Source organism: Alternaria burnsii (genome assembly GCF_013036055.1).
Source record: "Alternaria burnsii strain CBS107.38 chromosome Unknown 753, whole genome shotgun sequence".
Lineage (NCBI taxonomy): Eukaryota > Fungi > Ascomycota > Dothideomycetes > Pleosporales > Pleosporaceae > Alternaria > Alternaria burnsii.
In genome coordinates this window covers 618,175-640,097 of record NW_024066118.1, presented here as the reverse complement: position 1 = coordinate 640,097, position 21,923 = coordinate 618,175, and the positions used below count along the sequence as shown (strand labels likewise).

Here is a 21,923-nt window from a genome sequence, read left to right as displayed (position 1 = left end):
TGTAAGCCTGCTGTCTTGTTAGTTGTTTACATACAGCATCCAACGCTGCAATGCAATCCTGAGGCCATTGACTTTACCTTCTTCACTAACAGCCTCGAGGTATACTGCTATTCGAGAACCAGGATGGAACGATGTAGCATTCCCACATACCAAGAACAGCCATTGGACAGGAGTAGAAGAGAGCTCCGGCTGCTGCATCTTCACCCACGAACCACCGATCACATAACGGCTACGTTGAGCGTAGCAGATCTTGAGAGCGCTGCTGAGACTTACTCATGCGTTTCCTATGTGTGGGGAAATCCGAACGAAACGGTACCAATCGAAGTAGACGGGCATGAGATGCAGATCACCCTCAACCTGTTTGACTTTCTGCATCACATCAGAGATCCTAATGATACCCTCATCCTTTGGGTGGATGCTATCTGCATAAACCAAAACGATCTGGAAGAAAAGTCCCACCAAGTGGCGATGATGGGAGACATCTACTCTAGATGTTCAGTCGTGCACGCTTGGTTAGGCACGCCCCCGTCAGAGATGGTACTGGAGATGAATCCATTCGCAATGTTCGAACATATTGCGGATGGAAAGCATTGGCACGATCTTCCGGGCGTTCTTGAAGAGGGAGATGACGAGGGAGCACCAAATGATGTGTTCGTTGATCAAATGGTTGCGTTTCACTTGATTGCTGACAGTGCATGGTGGACGCGATCATGGACTGTTCAAGAGATCATACTACCCACATCCGGTATTTTGTGGTATGGATCACATAGCATGACCTGGGATCGCTTTGCGCTTGTTTTCGAAAGAGCAAACGCCGCATACGTCCATTGCTGCACACAAGGTACGGAGGCGACGAAACATTGGGGCCCAAAGATGGATAAGTTCAACCGATTCATGTCCAGCATTGCGATCATCGATAAATTGCGACAATATCGACAACAGACGACCGAACAAGTAGTCGACGTCCTGTCCAGCAACGAACAACCACCATCATTTCACAGCATCTTACTTTCCTTCTCAAACCGACAATGTAAAGACCCCCGCGATAAGATTTTCTCGGTCCTCGGTTTGGCACCCGCGCGGATGTTTGATGCATACACACCCAACTACCAACAACCGTTGACGGATTGCTTCACAGACGTCTATCGGAGAATGTTAGAGTATGATAACGATACTTCGAGAGTTTTGTTGGGTAGAGGGTTTGGACCATATAACAAAGGTTTGCCATCTTGGGCCCGTGACCTCTCCAAGCAACATGACGGGCAAGATTGGGAGGAGACCAGAGCGCGGCTTTCTGGCTTATATGATTGTTCCGCAGGGTCTTCAAACACAGTCACCGTAAAAGATGGCAGAGAGCTTCACACCAAAGCTAGAAAGGCCGACATCATTCGAGTTGTAGGCAAAACACACCGACTACAGAAATCTGGTGTGGCTTCACAAATTATAGCCATGCTACAGTCGTATGAGTTGGCGTCGGAAACCTTGACCTATACAGAGGAAGCGCATCTGAACAAAGCATTCATGCGGACTATTTGTGCAACAATCACACAAGACGTGGAAGACAGTGGGCAATGGAGGAGATGCGAAGACGATGACCTGCCCAGCCCCGAATCTTGGCTAAGTCTTCTGACAGGAGAAGGTTACACGTTGCCTTACGCGTTCACATCAGCAATGTTGTTGGCCACGGAAAATCGTTGCTTATTCATCACAGAATCGGGAAACCTTGGAATGTGCTACCCTGGTACGAAACCTGGGGACGAAGTTTGGGCCTTGTCAGGTATGAATGTGCCCTTCGTGCTGCGAAAAGCAACTAAAGGGCATCATTTGGAGAGCGCTTATCACTTGATGGGGGACTGTTTTCTGCTTGATCAGATGGATGGAGAGATCATGCAGAATGATGAAGAGACAAAATCGATAGTCCTGGTTTAACTCGCGATTGAGGAAAGGTTGGCAATGATTTGAGGTAGCAGTGCATGACGTGGATGCAGACATTCGAGAAAACTCCCTCTATGAGATTCCATATGCACAAACGTTGTCTGTTGATAGGACAATTTCTTGCGAATACAACTTCGTTCAAGTAGCACTTAGAAACTGACTGCAGGAATGTGACGCGTCATGCATAATTTGAAGTACGAACCTCGCAGTCAAAAGTTGAAGACTTGAGTGCCATAGACGTGGTTTGTATCGTTGATCTGACCAATTTTGGAGTTGTAGTTATTGATTGACATGTTTCGGTTATCCTGTTCTGATGATCAATCGTCGACCTAAGGAGTGCAGTAGTGGAATCAAGAACTGACCTTTGAGAGCAAGGCGTCGACTAAGGCTTCATTGAGGTCCTTGTCCTGTTGTGCAGTGACTTCTTTGAGAGCAGGAAGACAGTCCCTAGAGCCGATGGCGGAAGCTTCTGCTCTGCACAGCCTGCGCTGCTCTTCGCGTGATGCAGGAAAGCATTCCACAAGACCATTGACAAGATCTGTGACGTGTTCGAGCAACTCCTTGAAGCGTTTCCTCTCATACAGTGCCCATTGCACTTTCGGTCGCAAAGGCGTGCTATTTTGACGCTTGATGGACATAGCGCGCATCTTCTCGTGTAACGATTGGCCCGAGGCCTCCAGGTTTGTAGCCACGTCAAGGACCGTAAGATCCCCGTCGGTCTCCCCCATACGGCTTTGGTATCTCTTGGACTTACTCTCCATTTTTGCGAAGAGGTCCATTATTTGCCCTAGCACATTTCCAGCTTTTTCAATATCCTCCGGCGGCCCTGTCGCTAGTCTGATTGCATGGGTATTGCTCAAGTCACCATCCAAACCAACAGACTTGCCCCAACGTGAAAGTCGTAGCCGCAGAATATCTAACTTGAGCAGGCTGACTTGGAAATCCGTACCGAAAGCGCTACCGAGCTGGACGTATTCGAAGCAGTCTACGGCGTTGTTGAAGAGACCAGCCAGGGCGACGATGCCAACAGCAAGACCAGCAGGCTCCATAGTATCTGATTAGACAATGGTAATGATGACAGAGAAAAAAAATCACACGATGATCTTTTGCAGTCCCGTTAGAAAGCGGCGCGGCTGGGGTTTTCATTTCCTGTGTTCACGCGAGGCTGAAACGCTGCCCGCAGCCTGTTGCTGCATGATCCTTCAGCCCCTTAGAGGTCTGCCTCGCGAAGCACCTGTCTAACTGCTCAAGCTCTACCGTCTGTTCAATGTGTTCCCAGGCTGAGACAGAGTCATATTACCTGCTTTAACCGCCCTGTTTTGCCTCTGGTCTGTCGTTTTTGTTCGTCCTGGCTGCTCGGTGGGCATGAACGCGCGCGCGACCGCCCAGACTATTGGCTTCAACAACGAGGGTGGGAGGATAGCTATTCAGGCGGCAGAGTACCATGTCCACGGGGACAACATCGTAAAGTATGAAGACTACTTCGTACCGAGATTGGCGGCCGCTAACAAAGCTGTAGTCAGGCACAAGAAGGTGGTCTGGAGAAGCTACCGTACGCCGCCGAAGCGCCGTTCAACGCGTATACCCGGCAGCACGACCCGGAATGCCTCCCTTCCACGCGAACCGCGCTCTTGGACGACATATATACGTGGACCGATGGACACGATGAGCGATGCGTCTACTGGCTAAACGGTCTAGCTGGTACCGGAAAGTCAACAATTGCGCGGACAGTAGCTCGTAGGCACTATAAGCGGAGGAGCCTAGGAGCCAGCTTCTTCTTTAACAGAGGTGGCGGCGACGTTAGTCATGCGCGCAAATTCGTAACGAGCGTTGCTGTCCAGCTTGCATACAATGTTCCAGTATGTCGTCAGCATATATGTGATGCGATTGCAGAGCGCCCTGATATCTCGAATTCCACGTTGCGCGACCAGTGGCAGCAACTCGTCCTTCGTCCGTTATCCGCGCTCAACACTTTGGGCAATATCACTGCTTTAGTTCTGGTTATCGATGCTCTGGATGAGTGTGATGACGACGACGATATCCGGATAGTTATTGAATTGCTGGCTGAAGCGCAAGTACTCAGCGGACCGAAAGTGCGCGTATTCTTGACGAGCAGGCCTGAAGTAGCGATCCGGCACGGCTTCTGCGATGTGCCAGATACATCACATCAGTGTTTCGTGCTGCACCACATCGCATCCTCTGTTGTCGATGCTGATATCGAGCTCTTCTTGAAGCACAATCTTGCAATCACTGGTCGAGAACAACGCCTGCCCGCTGGCTGGCCCGGCTCTGAGATAGTCGCAAAGATGGTGCAAAGGGCTAATGGTCTCTTCATCTGGGCTGCAACCGCCCACCGGTTTGTTCAACAAGGCAGACGTTTTGCGGCACGAAGGCTGGAATTTATCATTGAGGGTGACACAGACACGCAAGGAGAACCCGAGAAACATCTTGATCAAATCTACATGACCATTCTGCGAAGCTCACTTCGTCCAGAGTATTCAGAAGGAGAAGGAGAAGAGCATTGCAAGAAACTAAGATATGTTCTTGGAACCTTGGTAGTATTGAAAGCGCCGCTCGCAGCGGAAGCACTAGAGAAGCTGCTAGGTGTTGTAGAAGAAGGTATCGGGTCGATAATCGAAGATTTGCATGCCATCCTTGATGTGCCAGCAGATAAATCGAGACCAATACGTCTCCATCATCCTTCGTTGCGCGACTTTCTGCTCAACAAAAGACGATGTACTGATACCAGATTCTGGATAGACGAAGCACAAATTCATACTGCATTGTCATCGCGGTGCATAGCACTGATGACAGGCTTTTTCAAGCAGACAGGAGGAACCGATGCCGTAACAGCTGTACAGAATGGCAGGGTCTTATGTTCAGAGCTAAAAAAGCTGCGAAAGGAGATGAGGAACAGGATACGGAACTTGACCGAGTTCTACACGGCGAATCTTGCGGAGTTGCAAAACGATATGAGGGATCCAAAAGTCGCAGAGCGAGGTCTGACAACCACAAAGAGCTATAAGAGACTCGATTACGAGGGTTTGAAGTCTCTCAAAAAGATATTTTCAAATGCTATATCAGTGTATGAAGGTATCCTGGAGGGATTTGAAGCCCTTAAATCAATCCCTGGTCATGATGCCGAATCACCATACTCCGTCGAGCTACGGTACGCGGTGTATAACTGGGCTCGTCATCTCAAACAAAGCGGAAGGAAGCCCATTGATCATGGAGAAGCTCATGCTTTCGTCAGTGAGTATTTCTGGGCCTTGTGTTTGATGATTACTTCTTGGTTGCAATTCTGGGCATGGATGAGCAACATAAAGTGTGTCCAGGATTGTGTTTCTGTAAGTCTTGCATCGAGTCCTTGCGCCCAGGCACTAATCGTTTCCAGGAAGAAGTTGCTCCTCTATTTGCCGCTTTCCTCCAGGGCAAAGATGTGGCAATATGTATTCAAGAATTGAAAGGGGTCGGCACAGCTATAATCGAGCTCGAAAGATTGATGAGCGATTTTAGCAATATGCTGAATGCAGTAGAAATAGATGCGTAGTTGAATCGAAAGTTTTCAATATCTGAGAGCGAACCAGCTGAAAAGATATATGCCCAACCACCGGTGGATGGCAGGGGGTATCGTAGACCAAAAAACAACAACAAAATCAAACCCAACAGCAAGACGAGAACAAAGACATGCTCACAAAAAAAATCGCAATCTAGCGCCAAAGTGATAGACAGATATGCCACCCGTTCCCAAAGTCCCCAGCCCAAACAAACAACCAACCGACCACATCCACATTATAGGTATATCCGCGGGGTCATCGTCTCGTGATCGAATCGCGTCCATCATCTCATCTCCTAGCATCACTTTCCCTCCTATTACTCGGAGCAACACTGCTCTCTCTCCTATTACTCGGTGCAATACTGCTCGCCGCAATACTAACAACATCGCTCATGCTATCCTGATCCCTCTGGTAGCTATACTGCATACCCTCACCAGGGCCTTTGAACCCGTTGTCCCAAGCGGAAATGCGCGAAAGAAGCCTAAACACCCATTAAAACGATTCTTAAGCACACAGCAAAGTGTGCGCAGTTATGTGCGGAGTGGTGAGCGCTCACCGATCGTCTGGCGGACCGTAGTATTCTTCGGGAATGAGCTCGTAGTCGCCTTCGACGGGAAGGTAGAAGGCGGAGACGGCGATGCCGACGGAAGTCAGGAAGAGGATGGTCCAGCTAGCGGTGCAGAGAGACCACGAGAGGTCAAGGTGCCAGCCCTTCCAGAAGCGGTCGTCGTTGTCGAAGAGGAATGCCTGGAGGAATTAGTACTGCGCATTGCTTTGCTTCTGCGATATGGACCCTGCAGCACGCAGGGACAACGTACCACTATGGCCATACCGGCGCACTGGACGATGGCGCTGAAGGAAAGTACGCCAACGGCCACCTGCCAGCCTGCGGCCCTGCGCTGCACCCCACCAGAGATGATGACAACGAAGGATACGATAGCGCATAGCTCAACGACGACGCCAAAAGATGTCAGGAAACCGACGGTCCTCCACATATTGCAGAAGGACGGGTCCTTTGTGCAGTCGCTCATCTTGGGGAAGGGAACGCAGGTGCCAGTGACGGCGGAGCAGCGACTGTGCAGGCCGTACGAGTATTCGCGCTCGCCGTTGGGACTGTAGCTGACCCATCGCGGCATGGAGATACTGGCGATGGTCATGATGGTGCCTGCCTAGTCAGTCGCTACTTCCTCTTTCAAGTGTTGTCGTCTCTTACAGGCCAGTGTGAGGATGAGCCCCACCCCATACACAATTCTTCGCGTCATGGTGGATGTATCAACAGTGTATCTCTAGAGGTAAGATGTCGAGGTGAGGAAGAAAGAGGTCGGAATTTCTTGTCGGATCGGTGGCGCAATGCGAGGAGCTGCGGGGTTTTTGATACGGAGGGATGCGCGATTAGGTGTGAGGCGTGCAGCGTGCAGGCGAGAGGCTCTAGGCGGCGGTACAAAGGGTTGCAGGCGTGCAGGCGTTCTCTGCGGAGGCGCCACCAGCGGATCGACGCAGAAGGCAAGGAGATGCGATCACAAGTAAACCTTCTGACAGGTGACGGTCCTTTTGAGGGGAGACGCGGGGAGCGGATTGAGCCGGGGCTACACGTCGGTCAGGTCAGGACACCATGGGCGTGATGATGGAGGGTGTGAAAAACGCTGCTCTCCCGTCGCAAGTCGCGCTAGGAGGGGAGGTGCACTCAATGACGACAAGGGTGAGCTCGGACGCCTTTCCCCACGCATACGCGCGAAGACCACCCTGGGGCTTTCACCGCTAGGAATACTTTCTCTACCTACTGATAGCGCACCGCACCTTGTGGGTATTGATAGCCTCGCCATGTTTGTACCTTCTCATTTGGTGTTCATGCATCATATCACAAACACCCCCCTCCAACACACGACCACACGGTAATTGTTGGGGCATGCGGGCGCAGACTGTGTCTATCGCATTTGAGAATAGCGGTGTCAAATCCCATGTTGTGCTTTGCGCCGCCCTCCGATCGCCGATCATGTCGTGATGGACTCTGCCATGATCCTAGGCCCTGTTACTTCCTTGGAAGTTGACTTACATCTTTTGCCAGTCTGGGCAAGTCAAGTTTTGGAGACTTCCGAATCTTTGCATGTCACAAGTTCGAGGCATTTTTCGAGATTATCGAGACCGATTTGCATACACTGATAAGGCTATGGTCACGCACACTAGCCACACCTACCGATCAGCACCGGCAATGCGAACACGTGGGGTGGTAACTCGCGTGGTAGATTGTGGTATAAACCACGCACAGCTACAACAAAGTCTATCTTCGTCTGCTCACCGCTCCAAACTTCAAGACTGATGTTGCTATGAAGCTACTGTCGCTAGCATAGGTGTACCCCAGACGTGATAAGAGGCGCTGGGCATGGAAGCCGGCAAGGACCTAGTGGATGCACTCCGCACTGCGACTGCAGCAGCTACCGATATTGGCCTGCGACTGTGATTGGGCGGTAGGTGTTAGGTGGCGCATGTCTCGCATGGAGGGGAGAGCGCTATGATAACGACGCACGTCGTCGACGGCAATTGGACGGCCCGCCAACCTGAGGCTAGAACGTCTAAACCCTAAAGTATCGAGCCCTGACTTTCTGTAGAGTCAAGTAGAAGTATATATAGTACAGACAATGAACACCAAAGGGAATGGGCTCTAGAAGACAACGTCCTCAGGTTCGCGCTCAGGCTGTGCCTTGGGTTTCTGCAGCATCTCGTAGCAGAGTATCGATGCTGCAACACTGACGTTCAAACTGTCGACCCCAACCTCGTTGGACTCGCGGCCATGAGGAATACCTACTTTGTAACGCGCCAGATTGACTAAGCTGGTCTTCAACCCCGTGCCCTCTGCGCCCATCATGAGAATTGTAGGGTGCTCTGCAACAGGGCTGTGGTCAGCAGGAAGTCGTTTTCTCGTGTGCGAGATACTGTAAACGACTTTGTTGGCTCCGGCTTCCATAGAATCAACAGTTGACGAGGCAAACGAGGTTGGAGGTGGAACAGCGTCGCTCGCATATATACACCAGCCTGCGTTTGCACTCTTCTTCAGGAAGTCATTCGAGTCTCCGACTTTAAAAAGCGGAAGAGCTTCGGCGGCGCCGGCGGAAGCCTTCACTGCGATGTGACTCCAATTTGCAGTGTGATGAGTCGGCGTGATGATGGCGTCCGCACCTAGGACATAGGCCGAACGAGCAATAGCCCCAAGGTTGCCTTCATCGACCTGTTGATGTTAGTCAATCATCTGGTGTGCGAATCATCTTACTCACCACGCCATCAACGTAGAGAATCAGTGGATGCCTCCATCCTCCGGACTTGTAAGAGTACAACTCTTGCTTGCCATTGACAAGCACGTCTTCTGCACTTTGACTATCGAGTGTAACGCTAAAGCTCTCGTCTTCCATAGATACTGTCTTTAGCTCAGTGATGGGCGGAACAGGCAGAGGCGATGCCTCGAGTATCACACCGTTGTGTGGTCGACCACTACTAGCTTTGTCTAAAGCGCGCATGTATTCGTCTCCGACTTCATGCGTGATCGAGAAGAGCTTCTGAGCTCTGATGCGAGACATGAGACCATCTCGATTCGCACCTCGTGAATGCACGTAGAGATTGTAGAATTTGCGTCGGTTTGCTTTCATCGCAGAGACGACGCTGTTATATCCGTATATGAATTCGGATGCGGCTGTGGTGTAGGGGAGTGATTCTGGTCCACGGATTGAAGCCTTCTGGGGTTCCGTCTCGCCTCTTGCTCCTGGTCTAGTATCAGATGACGCCCGTCCGTATCCCTCTCTTCTAGCGCCTTTTGAGTCTGGTCTTTGGTTGAATCGTGGCCGATCATCTCTTGAATCTCGAGTACGCGGAACATGAGAGCTTGAATCCTCGTCTATTCTGTCTCCTCGTGTATCACGACGATCGTTTGTCCATGGACGACGTGGTCTATCGTCGCTGTCCTGCTCCAGCGGTGCCACTTTGCGATCAAAAGACCGAAACCTGGTCTCTTCTCGTGGACGGTCCCGCCACGTATTCCCACTTCTAGTGTGTGCATCTGGAGATTTACGGAACCTACTCGGCGCATCGTTATCACGGGGTCGCGATGACCCAATGCGTCCGAACCTGCTACTGCGAGGTGATGCACGCGGTCTGTCGCTGGGAGCTGGTTCCGGATCTTGGCGAGGAGCACCAAATCTCTCGAACCTTGCCTCCCGGCGAGTCTTCACCGGTCTGTCCCCCTCATCGTTGTGGCCGGTTCGGGTCCGTGGTCTGAAGGGTCGATCTGGTCCGCCCTGCCTGCCCCGCTCGATGGCAGCAGTAATGGATTTGTAGCGGAGGAAGGTGCGAGGGACGACCAATTGATGAGACCGCAGTAGCGTGCTACTAGTCAGGCAGGAATAAACCATAACAGAGTCAACTTGGACGTCTTTGTGGTCTTGACTGTGTCATCAGTCCAGAAGCGATGCGGCGAAAAGTTCCACATCGCCAAGCCAGGCGTTCGCACTAAGAATAAGCGCAGAACGCGAAGTCACGCGTTTGGCGTTCGGACGCTATCATCATTCACCGACACGCGACGGAGACCACAGGTGCAGCAACGCGCACGCACACCCCATATCCACCCGTGCGCTTCAAACTCCACCGCAAATCGCCATTATGAGTAGCGATGAGGACAGCGCGGCGCTCATGGCAGCATTCAAGAAGAAGCCTGCTGGGCGCAACACTAGTGCTCCTCAAGTAGCGCCTCTGGGGGAAGCATCTGATTCCCCAGCTGCCATCTCTCTACAAGACGACATGAATGATGATGTGGAGTTTTTACGTATCGAAATCCCGCCTCGCAAACGTAGACTTCTGTGTGTTCGCATACCCCAGAAACAAATTAGGAAGGCCGAGTACAAGTACTATGAGCCCCAGGATGAGGTGGAAAAGGTCCTTCATGAGGCTTCTGTTGGAAAAAAGGGCGAAATGATGTATAGGATCAAACTGTTCGGCAGTGATCGCGTCAAGCAGGTGAGTTTCCATAGATCACTATATCACTGGTAAAGGCAGCAAGAGCGACGAATGCAGCGGGGTTACTATATAACAGGCGACTTGGGTCCTTTCTTCTCTTACGAACCTATGTTCTTGAATATCTGCTAATGTCCATAGGTTACCTTCGAAGAGCTCCTTGATTTCCGTGGTGGCCCTGAGGCACTGCAATCGTTCCAACCACAGAACGATTCGAGCGACGACGCTGACATGAGGCTTCGCAACCAGAACACTAGGGTGGATGTTGAGAGGTTTGTCGATATAACAAGTTTCATCATATCATCGTCCGAGGACGACGAGCAAGACGAGCTTGCCTATGACACATCAGGACGCCCACGCCGCCGCCCACGGACAGGACGTGCAAGTCGTCGAGGAAAGCCATCGAGAGATCGCTCAGAGATCAGTGATCTGATCGCGCTCTCTACGAGTGAGGAGGACGAAGACTCTGATGACGGCGGCCGGAAGGGCAAAGGCAGGCCGCGCAAAGGTATACAGCAGCCCACACGACGCTCAACACGACAACCAATACGAACGAGGAACAATGACAACGATGACGGCGAAAAAGAGGAGGATGATACCGACGACTCCAGTGCCTCGGATATTCTGGGGTCAGACGTACTTCCTAGTCGCAAGCGCAAGAGACAGTCTTTACGTGCAGCAAAGCCTGAGAAGATCCCTCGAGCGGGCGTCCGACAGTCTGATCGAGCAACGCGTGCTACCAACAACATGCAGGAGGCGGATATGAACGACATATACCGGTCAGACACCGCGCCCAGAGTCGTTGCTCAGAAGGTCTCTGTTGTCCGCGAAGTGTTCCCGAAGCTCCCACGGAGCGACCCTTTCCGTGCGCGACATGCAGAGGGTTGCGAAGTCTGCTTCGATGGACCCAACGTAGCACCCCTGGTGTACTGTCAAGGTTGCTCTCTAGCATACCACAAGAATTGCTTGGGTAATCGATCTACTCGCGATCATTTAGTCACAAAGGTTGGCGATGAGCAGTTCGTCCTGCAGTGCAAGAGGTGCATTGGCTTCTATAAGAAGAAGGACGCGACCGCTCCCGATCTATCCAGGTGTCAAGACTGCGCTGTTTCCGGAGTTTCGTGCCGACCCTTTAGGCGCCGCAAGACTACGCAGCAAGAGATGAAAGAGCGCGAAGAGAATGATGGCTATGATCCAGTTGTTGACGTTCCTTCTGAGCTTCTCAACGACCGTAACAACGTGTTGTTTCGCTGCACAAAGTGCTCTCGCGCCTGGCATTATCACCACCTACCACCTATTTCGCAGTATGCTATGGACGTCAATCGTGACGACGAAGAGATGGCAGATGAGCGATTCCGCGAGTACTCTGGTAAATGGATGTGCAAGGAGTGCGACGAGACCACTAATCAAAAGGTTGGCGGCATCATTGCCTGGCGGCCATCAGATGTCGAGACTTATCGACCAGGAACTCCATGTGAGTTGATATGCGAAGACGACAAGCAATATCTTATCAAATGGGAGAATGAGTCCTACTTCCGGGCGTCATGGCACTCCGGAGCCTGGACCTGGGGCGTGACAGCTGGAGTCCAACGCAAGGCTTTCTTCAAGCGTGAGGACGGACCAAAGATGCGAACTGAAGACGCCATTCCCGAAGAGTACCTTCGCATCGACATTGTCCTTGACATCAAGTACACGAGCTATGTCGAGGTTCGCACCGAGGAGATCGACAAAGCACGTATAAAAGAAGTCGATAAGGCGCTTATCAAGTACAAGGGTTTGGGCTATGAGGACACTGTCTGGGAGAGTGTGCCTACTCCAGAAGACGGTGATAGGTGGCTAGACTTTGTCACTGCTTACAACGACTGGGTTGCCGGTCGCTACGTCAAGATCCCCAAGCAGGGTCCCCTCAAAGGACGAATTGAGAAAGCTCGAAGCACACCATTCGCTAAGCTTGAGCGAGAGAAACAACCTGATAATCTGGTTGGTGGTGAGCTGATGAAATACCAGCTGGACGGCCTGAACTGGCTCTACTACAAATGGTACGATCAGAAAAACGCCATCCTTGCAGACGAGATGGGCCTGGGTAAGACGATACAAGTCATCGCCTTCATGGCAACCCTTATTCAGGAGCATAACTGCTTCCCGTTCTTGATTGTAGTGCCCAACTCGACATGTGCCAACTGGCGCCGGGAGATCAAGCAATGGGCGCCTTCTCTTCGTGTAGTCGCCTACTTTGGATCTGCCAAAGCTCGCGACATGTCCTACAAGTACGAGATGTATCCCGAGAACACGAAGGACCTACGATGCCACATTGTTGTAACTTCATACGAAGCGGCGGCCGACGACAACTGCAGGAGATTCTTTAGAGGTGTCAGCTGGGGCGGTCTCATCATCGATGAAGGCCAGCGTCTGAAGAACGATAAGAGCCAGTTGTACACAGCTCTCACAGCAGTACGCGCGCCATTCCGACTGCTATTGACTGGCACGCCACTACAAAACAATGCTAGAGAGCTCTTCAACTTGCTGCACTTCCTAGACGACACTATCAATGCCGAGCAACTTGAGGAACAGTACGCTGAGATGACAGCGGAGAACATTCGGGAACTTCATGACCAGATTCGACCTTTCATCTTGCGACGTACCAAGGCCAAGGTGCTGACCTTCCTTCCGCCTCTGGGTCAGATCATTCTTCCAATCTCCATGAGCCACTTGCAGAAGCAAGTCTACAAATCAATTCTGTCGAAGAGCCCAGAGCTTCTCAAGGCTCTCTTCACCTCCGATAAGCAGTTGAAACAGCAGGAACGTGCAAACTTGAGTAACATCCTGATGCAACTGCGCAAGTGTCTGTGCCATCCGTTCGTCTACAGTCGGGAAATTGAAGAGAGGAGCGACGTTGCTGCCGTCTCTCATCGCAACCTTGTCGAAGCTTCTGCCAAGCTCACTCTTCTTGAGATTCTTCTCCCAAAGCTTCAAGAACGTGGTCATCGCGTGCTCATATTCAGCCAGTTTCTCGACATGCTTAATATCATCGAAGACTTCTTGGACGGCATGCAGCTTCCGTATCAGCGTCTAGACGGCACGATGGGCTCACTTGAGAAGCAGAAGCGTATCGACCAGTTCAACGCACCCGACTCGTCGCTATTTGCCTTCCTTCTCTCCACTCGCGCTGGTGGTGTTGGTATCAATCTCGCAACTGCCGACACCGTGATCATCCTAGATCCTGACTGGAACCCTCATCAAGATCTCCAGGCTATTGCTAGGGCTCATCGTATCGGTCAAAAGAAGAAGGTGCTATGTCTTCAGCTAGCAACTCGAGCATCTGTAGAAGAGAAGATCATGCAGATGGGCAAGAAAAAGATGGCTCTTGACAAAGTTGTCGTACAAGATCTGGACAAGGAAGATCCGGAGGATGAGGATGTTGAGTCCATACTCAAATATGGCGCAGCAGAACTCTTCAAGGATGATGACACAGATAATGACATTCGGTACGACGACGCCTCTATCGATAAACTACTCGACCGTAGCCAGATCGAAAACACCCAAACTGGTGACGATGACTCTGCAGAATCGCAGTTCGGCTTCGCTCGTATTTGGGTCAATGAGAAGGGTGGACTGCAAGATGACTTCGATATTGCGGATGAAGAGGTGGCTCCGGATCCAGGTGTCTGGGATAAGATCTTAAAGGAACGACAAGCTGCCGCGGCCGCCGAAGCGCTTGCAAAGGCAGAGGCTATGGGTCGGGGACGCCGGGCCAAAGCAGTACGTAATGCTTCAATCTTGATGAGAACAACTAATGACATCACACAGGCTGTTGATTATGCTACGGAGAAGAGAGATGCTGACGCTGCATCTGTCGCGGGTACAGATCACTTCGAGGATACTGCCGCACCGCCTTCGCCGATCAAGAAGTCGAGCAGAAAGCGCAAGAACAAGACTGGATCTGAGAGCGATACCGACTTCCAAGCCGAGTCTGAAGACGAAAGCGAGCCCGAGGCAACTTATGACAATGTTGACGCTGCCAAAGAGCTTGGTAACGGTCACCGCCCCAACAAAACAAGTATCGCCAATTCTTCACCCTATAAGCAGAATGGCGCAGGTGCGTCTAAAGTTTCATCTACTCAACAGTCACAGTTTCCTGCTATCACTTTGTCTCTCCAGAACACGCCCAAGAAGGGTGGCGCAAGGGCCGTCAGATCGCCGCCGAAGCCAGTGAAGGTGTCACCGCTGAAAGACCATTCGAGAGTTGGACTCGACCTCGGGACGCATCTCAATGGCAACAGTCAGACGCAGTCAAACACTTTCTCAGGGCAGGCATCGTCGGCTCGCGGACCATCTGCGTTCATCGATCTTTCATCGCCTCCACTAGAGCCAGCACCAGCACCAAAAGCACCAAAAACTAATCAAGCAACAGTCAAACCATTTGCACGCGCTATCATACCCATCCGCAACCCTCTCGTGCCGACATATGGCGCTCCCGGTATTCACATCTGCCCGGCCTGCCACAAGAATCATCCTTCGGGCGCTTGCGAGCTCAAAGCAGCAGGTGTTGAGCACTGTGGTCTCTGCGGCTTAGCACACTACGGCCATTCACGCATATGTCCCCACATCAGATCCGAAACACAAGTGCGAGAGATGCTTGAAGCGCTCAAGAACTCGCCCGAGAAGAAGGAACTGGTTGATGCAGCGATCAAATACCTTCGTGGTGTCAAAGGCACACTGGTACAGCAAAAGAAGAGGGATAGGGAGAAGGCGGCTTTGGCTAAAGGCCAGCCCGTTCCTCCACCTGCATACGCAGGCATTGGTCGGCCTCCGAAGAATGCGTATTCACGTCCGCATGGTGCTCCGAACGGAAGTATGAATAGAATGAATGGTGCTGGAGGTAGCAGTCCGGCTGTGGGCTCTTCGAACGGTGCACCTCGCTTGTACACGCCTCATGGTCCCCCGGGACAGATGGAAGTTACGCCAGGTAGCGTTGGTAGTGCTCTTCAAGGTCAGCAGCGCACGTTTGCGCAGCAGCAGATGATTCAGCAGATGCAGGGTCAGGGCTTTGATGATCAGCAGGTGGAGAGCGCGTTGAGGGGCTTTCTGTTCCAGGGTCAGAGTTGAGTATACAGTGAGTCGTTGGGATAAGGTGATTTTTGGTAGTCATTGGTAACTTCTGATAAGGACATAGTGAAGAACAGGAGACGGCATTTTTAAAGCATGTGTAGTAGGAATTTCGATACCCATAATGACCACTACAGAATCGTCGATACATTAAAACTATGTGGTAAACTAAAGATATTCGCTACACTCTACTGAATGCCCACAGAGATAGAGGTGTATACCTTCAAGGTACATCTTCAGCTTCTTCCGTTTCGTCGTATTCAACTTCTTCTACATCTTCGTCGTCTTCCTCAAGCGCCTCCCTAAGACTCTCCACCCAAGTATCATAGTCTTCATTCGTCTCGTAGCCAGCACCCAGCACTCTCCTGTTGGCTTTTCCTTGATCTTCTTTCGCCATAAGTGCTCTTTCAAGCACGCCAAATTTGGGCTCGCCAAGCTCATCCTCACAACCAGCCCAGATCCCCTTGTCATCACGAACTAGTCCATTCCTCCAGCAATAGGCCATCCACTGACGCCAATTTGCGTCCTGCTCCAATACTTCGGGGTTCCCGATCACGACCAAAGCTTCTTTTGCTCGAGTGAGAGCCACGTTCATTTTCCGCCTCTCTCCAACGATACCCACACCCATACTGTTGTCCTTCGCCAGGAACCTCTTCCTCGTTCTCGTCGTACATAGTATCACGACGCGTTTTTCGAGGCCTTGGAACGCTTCCAAAGGGCCGATGTTCACGTCCCATAAACCTGCGCCATTACCATACTTGGAAGAACGGATCAACGAACGCATTAGTCTGACCTGCGCGGCAAATGGCGACATGATACAGATATCCGGCTGCTTCACGGACGAAGAGTAGATCAGGGTTTGCGCAATGTCGCAGACTATGTTCGCTTCGGAGACGTTGTACCAGCCGCCGCCATCACGTTCAATCTCGTCAGTTCCATCGTGCGGGATGAAGAGAACGGGCCACCTACGTCCGCGCCAGATGGCCGATTGCTGGAGGGGTGTGTTCGGTATCACAACCTCGGGAATCAAGGTGTTTTGGTAAAAGATAGCGCTCGGCACGCTGAGAATTGCAGGATGGGAGCGGTAGTTCCGGATGAGCAATGTGAAAGGTGGGTATGTGATGGGGAGCATCGATCGCTTTAGAACTGGTGGACCAGATGAAGGTTTTACCTTGGACCGTGAGAGGGGGTGATCATTATATAGTGGTCGCTTGAAAAGGCGGGCGAATAGCGACATGGTGACTCGGGTGTCACGGGACGCTGTTCGGGGGCCGAGTTGGTTCTCGTCTCCTGCCATTACGAAGCGTGGTTGAGGTGACTTTTCTGGATACGTGGAAGGTGGACATACAACGCTTATGGCAGGCAGAACGTCAAGTTCAGTAGCTTGAGCTGCCTCATCTATGAGCAAAGCTGTCCAGTGCAGCGGCGGGGTAGGCATTTCTTCCCTCGGATTGAACGCCGAAATCATAGCCTTCTGCATGGTCCAGAGATCGTTGTTAGTCATCCTTGCTTCTGCCAGTATTGAAGCATCTTGGCAAGAGGCTACCACTACGTCGAAAGCCATAAGATCCTGGAAAGGTGGTAAAGAAAACATGTCGTTCTCGATATGGCAGTATTGTAACAACTCCCGTGGTACTTCGTTATCAGCTCTTCCGGGTCGGTTGAGACGGAAAAGCTGCTTCCTTGAAAGGTAAGTCTTCAGTCTCAAAGCGATTGTATCTGCGGCAGCCTCCGACGGAGCACATATGAGCAGGTGTTTGACGTTTGAAGTCTCCAGCAGCTGCATCGCCGTCTCAACTAGGGTCTTCGTCTTGCCCGTGCCTGGTGGCCCGCTGATCAAATATGGAAGAATGCCATACATGTTATTGCATATACCATTGACGGCATGGGCTTGCTCATAGTTGATGGCTTTATCGTAGAGTTCGCGATGGGGAACCTTGCGCAATGTATTTTGACGCATTCCATGTGATTCTTCAGGAAACAGCATTCGAAGACTCCAGTCATTACGATGATCACCAGATGTAGCCTCAGCAGTCTCTCTCTGGAGTGTGGCATACTTCGTGCCGGGCGATTCGCCGAAGTGATTCTCAAGAGATCCAGAAGCATCTGTACTAAGAGCCAGACTGACGTGCTTCAGCTCAGAGCTGAGATGCACCAAAGCTCTTCGCTGGCTTTTGATAATGTTAAATTTGAGCGGTATAACAACATTGGCGAACATGGGCATAGGCGGTATGCTAGGATCGGGAAAACCTAGGCCGTCTGCTTTGATGTAGACTGTTTCCTGTGCACGGTTGATACCAAACACTGCACCGTTGTGCTGTATGCCCGTCCAGGACTTGAAGCTGACTGAAGGTTTTCCTTTATACCAGTACTGGTCGTCATTTACATACACCGGCATGGGCATTATAGCTCCTGTTCCGTCAACATACAGTTGTCGTATCTGTAACACGTCGCCCATCTCGATATGTGGGCTGTCTTCCCTTAATCCAGGTACCGACAAGCTCCATAGGCCACCAGCTGAAGGCGATTGTCGGAGTGGAACACAATACATTGCGTACGTCTCATTCTGTTCTTCTTTCGCAGCACATTCGATGGCGGCCACTCTGCTAAAGTGCTGGAGGTATATGAACTCATTGAGTGCAGTGGCTGGTCTCAAGGAATCGGCGGCTGATAGACCCAATGACTGTTCAGCCTCCGTGTACGGTGTAGGTATGAAGCTTGTCCCGACGAAGCTGTGTACATACTGTTCAAAATCAATCTGATGCCGAGGAACTGTTGGAATAATGGTCGCCATCTCAGTATTGATCGACCGTAGAGCTGGAGGAACGAAAGGAGTCGCGTAAACATCATACTCCCATGAATTCTTAACAAAATCACTCTGGGAGGTATCACTTGTTCCGGAAGATCGTAGTATGCCATGTTTCCCTGTTTCAGAAGAGACTTGTGGTTCCGCTACTGTCGAAGTTGAGAACCCCGGGCTGACTGAACTCTTCGCCCTTGGGACAATGTTAGGTACAGCTACAAGTCTTGAGAGGTTATTCTTCATCGTATTACCATGATGAGATTGAGGCATGTTGAAACTTGGAGCCATGTGCGGCCGGAGTCGCGTTTGAGAGACTTTCATGGGAAGGAGTCGCTGAGAGGTGCATAGAAGTGCCCTCAAGCGGAAGGCTTAGATAAGTGATGATGCGTTAACACTTGCTATCGCAATGAATGACTTGGGTGCAGCGTGGTGAAGATTCTGGACTCCTCAGGGAAAACCGTAAGATATGTATTAGTATGTTTGTACAAAGAATGGATCCAATAGCTTTTGATATTGGGCGTTGTTGTGAAGAATGTCAAATGTTGTAAAGTCGTGTAACATTCGTAGCGATGGGCGCCTGCTTAGCGCCACGCCAAGGGCGGGCTCGCTGCCAAACTTCCCAACCACCTCCTGATCATGAAGTCATCCGATGTCTCTGCAGGTCTACACACTGTCATCGTATCGGCAGCTCAGCAAGCGCCTGCACTGTTTCAGGTCCTCGACAAGATGTAGAGTATTGTGGTGGTGCGACTTGACGCGCTGTTCCAATCCTGACATGCTCCTTCCATCCAGCCGGGAACCCCAATGTACGATCCGCGACCGGTACGGCACTCGAGGGGGCTGATGTCGACTCTTCGCTAGCAATTGCGGGTTAGTGGACTCTTTGACCCGTACGCTGTTCGATGTCGAGATCGCCCCATTCGCACTTCCCCGCAATACGTCATGATCCGAGGTTGTACAGCTGGACCTCAATTTGTCAGGTATGTAGTGGCTGTACAACTTTAACATGGATATAGAGTGATATCAGCATCTCTCCTCCATCTTCCACATCTTAGCGCATACACCTCGCCAATTATGTCCAACCAACAGCTGGTCGAAAGCAAAGGCATCTTCCATGGCCTACCCGTGTATCCATCCTCGCTGAAGGGGCTTACAGCCATCATAACCGGAGCAAATGGTATCTCTGGAAACTATATGCTGCGCGTATTGGCACAGGACCCGGAGAGATGGGGTAAGATCTACTGCTTGTCACGGCGGCCACCTACGATCGCGGATGGGCTGCCGAAGAATGCCGAGCATATCCCACTAGACTTTCTACAAGAGCCTGAAGAGATCGCAAAGGTATTGAAGGACAAGGGTGTTAAGGCTGACTACGTCTTCTTCTACTCGTATGTGCAAGTCAAGCCGAAAGAGGGCGGCGGCTTGTGGAGCGACGCAGAGGAGATGTGTAAGGTGAACAGTAAGTGCCGATCGATAAAAGGCATAAAGATACAGGATTGACATATTGTAGCTGCTCTACTCAAAAACTTCTGCGAAGCTCTTCCGATTGCCAGCATCAAGCCGAAACGCATCATGCTCCAGACCGGCGCGAAGAACTATGGTGTACATCTTGGCCCCGCAGCGACCCCTCAAGAAGAAACGGCACCGCGAGTCACTTTAGAGCCCAACTTCTACTACCCACAGGAAGACTTTCTCTGGGATTTCTGCAAGAAGCGGGGCATTGACTGGAACATATGCATGCCATCAGGGATTCTGGGCGCAGTTCCGGATGCAGCCATGAACATTGTCTTTCCATTAGGAGTATACGCAAGTGTGAAGAAACACCTAGGCGAGAAACTCGAGTTCCCGACTGACCTGCATGCATGGGAAGCAACAGTATGCATGTCCAGTAGCAAGATGAATGCTTACATGGAGCAATGGGCCGTGCTGAACGATGGGGCAAAGAATGAAAAGTTCAATACAATGGATGGCACAACCTTTACATGGGGAAATTTCTGGCCAAAGTACGCAGGGTGGTATGGTATCGGATATGAGTATCCCAGCCTAGACGACGGCGCGTATACCGTCATCACTTCACCATACGACCCGCCTCCACGAGGTTTTGGGCCACCAGCAACGTTTCGGATTCGCTTTACGTTGACTGATTGGGCAAAGCAAGAGAAAGTGCAGAAGGCATGGGAGGAGATAATCTCTAAGCATGGTCTCAAGGTGGATAAGCTGCAAGATATGGACATTGATCGTATCTTCGGCTTTACTGATGGAATGATGAGCTTTTCCTTGGATCTCACCATGAACAAGGCGCGCAAAATGGGGTGGCATGGATTCGTCGACTCAAATGATGCCATCAAGGAGGTGCTTGGAGAGTTTGCAGATCTCAAGATGATTCCTCCTGTGGGTAAGTAGTCTGCGAAATACAGCCTGGCTATAGAATCTACCAATCTGCGCCACTTTATCGCTTTGAGCTGTTTCTGTTTTCCTTGTTCTCCCGACGCGAATGCTCATAATTACTGTCTCGGGCAATTTCATCTGTACTACTAGTAGCTTCACTCATTATTCTTACATGAAGCTATGACTAGGGCCAGTGACGTAGCTCATGATGGTGTCATGGGCAGAAGACATGCCGACTTCCTCCCATGTCGACCCAACCGCATCCGCTTCTTTGTACAGCCTTTCGATAACCCCGAAGATGTCGATCTCTAGCAGAGTCCTCTCACCCACTGGTCTATTGATGATCGTCTGCATCAGAAGCTGTTCAATTACCCATCCTTGACCACAAGTCGCCTGACTGAGGATCGCCAATGCACCCAGGCAGTCTCGATCCAGGGCATTCACTTGCGCAATCTTCCAGTTCTCATCTATGATCCGAGACGATAGCGAGACGGAGTAACGAGCTTCGGCCAGCCCCGAAACGACGTCCGCGTAAGGCAAAGTAAGACGGATGACGTTCCTGCGCTCGACAGCTTCTTCACGGCGGAACTTCCGGACGAGATCGCGACGGTCTTCTTGGCCCATCATCTGTGAAGTCAGTACGACAGCGGGGGATACTGAAAGAGGAACCTCTCAGTGACTGTCTCTACTGGTCTGCGCACCTTGAAAGCTTCTTGACCCATGCTGCCTCCCAGATAGAGTACTGTTTCGTGATTGGTAACGGTAGCAAGGAGCTCATCCCTACTGAGGCGTATCATGATAACCTCACCATTATGGATGTTACTGAAGTTGCAAACTGGGTCGCCTTCGATCGCGACACCGTCAATCAGCTCGCCACGTTCGCTTGTACGGATTGGCTCGCCATTGATATCGCATGGCCAGACCTCTTGCAGTTCGATCTTATACTTGAATCTGAAACGGGTTTTGATGGCCTCAATAATTTCCTTGTGTGCGGCTGAGGGAGTAATGAGAACTACATCACCAGTCAGTGTCGTTTTCCTTCTAGTCCGCTCGCTCAGTACTTACAGTCAGAGATTGTAAGGTCTTTGGTCGGGCAATAGAGCTCGACAACGACTGCGTTAGTTTCTCGATATGGGGGG

At 51.2% G+C, this 21,923-nt stretch overlaps 9 protein-coding genes across 9 annotated transcripts in view; 4 read left to right on the top strand and 5 right to left on the bottom strand.

Moving 5' to 3' along the window:
- Positions 1-123: 123 nt before the first annotated feature.
- Positions 124-1,929, top strand: GT037_008315 (uncharacterized protein; the record flags this gene model as incomplete). The annotated part of the gene is made up of 1 exon (XM_038933362.1): positions 124-1,929. The coding sequence occupies one exon, from the start codon at positions 124-126 to the stop codon at positions 1,927-1,929; it is 1,806 nt and encodes a 601-aa protein (XP_038784027.1).
- A 215-nt stretch (positions 1,930-2,144) lies between these two features.
- Positions 2,145-2,984, bottom strand: GT037_008314 (uncharacterized protein; the record flags this gene model as incomplete). Its single annotated transcript, XM_038933361.1, has 2 exons — positions 2,145-2,240; positions 2,298-2,984. The coding sequence occupies 2 exons, from the start codon at positions 2,982-2,984 to the stop codon at positions 2,145-2,147; spliced, it is 783 nt and encodes a 260-aa protein (XP_038784026.1).
- A 316-nt stretch (positions 2,985-3,300) lies between these two features.
- On the top strand, positions 3,301-5,485 carry GT037_008313 (uncharacterized protein; the record flags this gene model as incomplete). The annotated part of the gene is made up of 3 exons (XM_038933360.1): positions 3,301-3,404; positions 3,455-5,282; positions 5,330-5,485. The coding sequence occupies 3 exons, from the start codon at positions 3,301-3,303 to the stop codon at positions 5,483-5,485; spliced, it is 2,088 nt and encodes a 695-aa protein (XP_038784025.1).
- A 559-nt stretch (positions 5,486-6,044) lies between these two features.
- Positions 6,045-6,754, bottom strand: GT037_008312 (uncharacterized protein; the record flags this gene model as incomplete). The annotated part of the gene is made up of 3 exons (XM_038933359.1): positions 6,045-6,239; positions 6,311-6,657; positions 6,706-6,754. The coding sequence occupies 3 exons, from the start codon at positions 6,752-6,754 to the stop codon at positions 6,045-6,047; spliced, it is 591 nt and encodes a 196-aa protein (XP_038784024.1).
- A 1,397-nt stretch (positions 6,755-8,151) lies between these two features.
- GT037_008311 (alpha beta knot) lies at positions 8,152-9,889 on the bottom strand (the record flags this gene model as incomplete). The annotated part of the gene is made up of 2 exons (XM_038933358.1): positions 8,152-8,715; positions 8,762-9,889. The coding sequence occupies 2 exons, from the start codon at positions 9,887-9,889 to the stop codon at positions 8,152-8,154; spliced, it is 1,692 nt and encodes a 563-aa protein (XP_038784023.1).
- Positions 9,890-10,136: 247 nt separating this feature from the next.
- On the top strand, positions 10,137-15,593 carry GT037_008310 (chromodomain-helicase-dna-binding protein 4; the record flags this gene model as incomplete). Its single annotated transcript, XM_038933357.1, has 3 exons — positions 10,137-10,490; positions 10,629-14,246; positions 14,295-15,593. The coding sequence occupies 3 exons, from the start codon at positions 10,137-10,139 to the stop codon at positions 15,591-15,593; spliced, it is 5,271 nt and encodes a 1,756-aa protein (XP_038784022.1).
- A 223-nt stretch (positions 15,594-15,816) lies between these two features.
- GT037_008309 (uncharacterized protein) lies at positions 15,817-18,666 on the bottom strand (the record flags this gene model as incomplete). The annotated part of the gene is made up of 1 exon (XM_038933356.1): positions 15,817-18,666. The coding sequence occupies one exon, from the start codon at positions 18,664-18,666 to the stop codon at positions 15,817-15,819; it is 2,850 nt and encodes a 949-aa protein (XP_038784021.1).
- Positions 18,667-19,470: 804 nt separating this feature from the next.
- Positions 19,471-20,799, top strand: GT037_008308 (nad dependent epimerase dehydratase family protein; the record flags this gene model as incomplete). Its single annotated transcript, XM_038933355.1, has 2 exons — positions 19,471-19,855; positions 19,907-20,799. The coding sequence occupies 2 exons, from the start codon at positions 19,471-19,473 to the stop codon at positions 20,797-20,799; spliced, it is 1,278 nt and encodes a 425-aa protein (XP_038784020.1).
- A 153-nt stretch (positions 20,800-20,952) lies between these two features.
- GT037_008307 (uncharacterized protein) overlaps positions 20,953-21,923 on the bottom strand; it is a gene marked incomplete at both ends in the record, with an annotated part of 985 nt that continues 14 nt past the window's right edge. Inside the window, 3 exons of the mRNA XM_038933354.1 lie at positions 20,953-21,411; positions 21,486-21,796; positions 21,850-21,923. The exon at positions 21,850-21,923 is cut by the window's right edge and continues 14 nt beyond it. Coding sequence (XP_038784019.1) covers positions 20,953-21,411; positions 21,486-21,796; positions 21,850-21,923 — 844 coding nt within the window. The remainder of the gene's footprint in view (positions 21,412-21,485; positions 21,797-21,849) is intronic.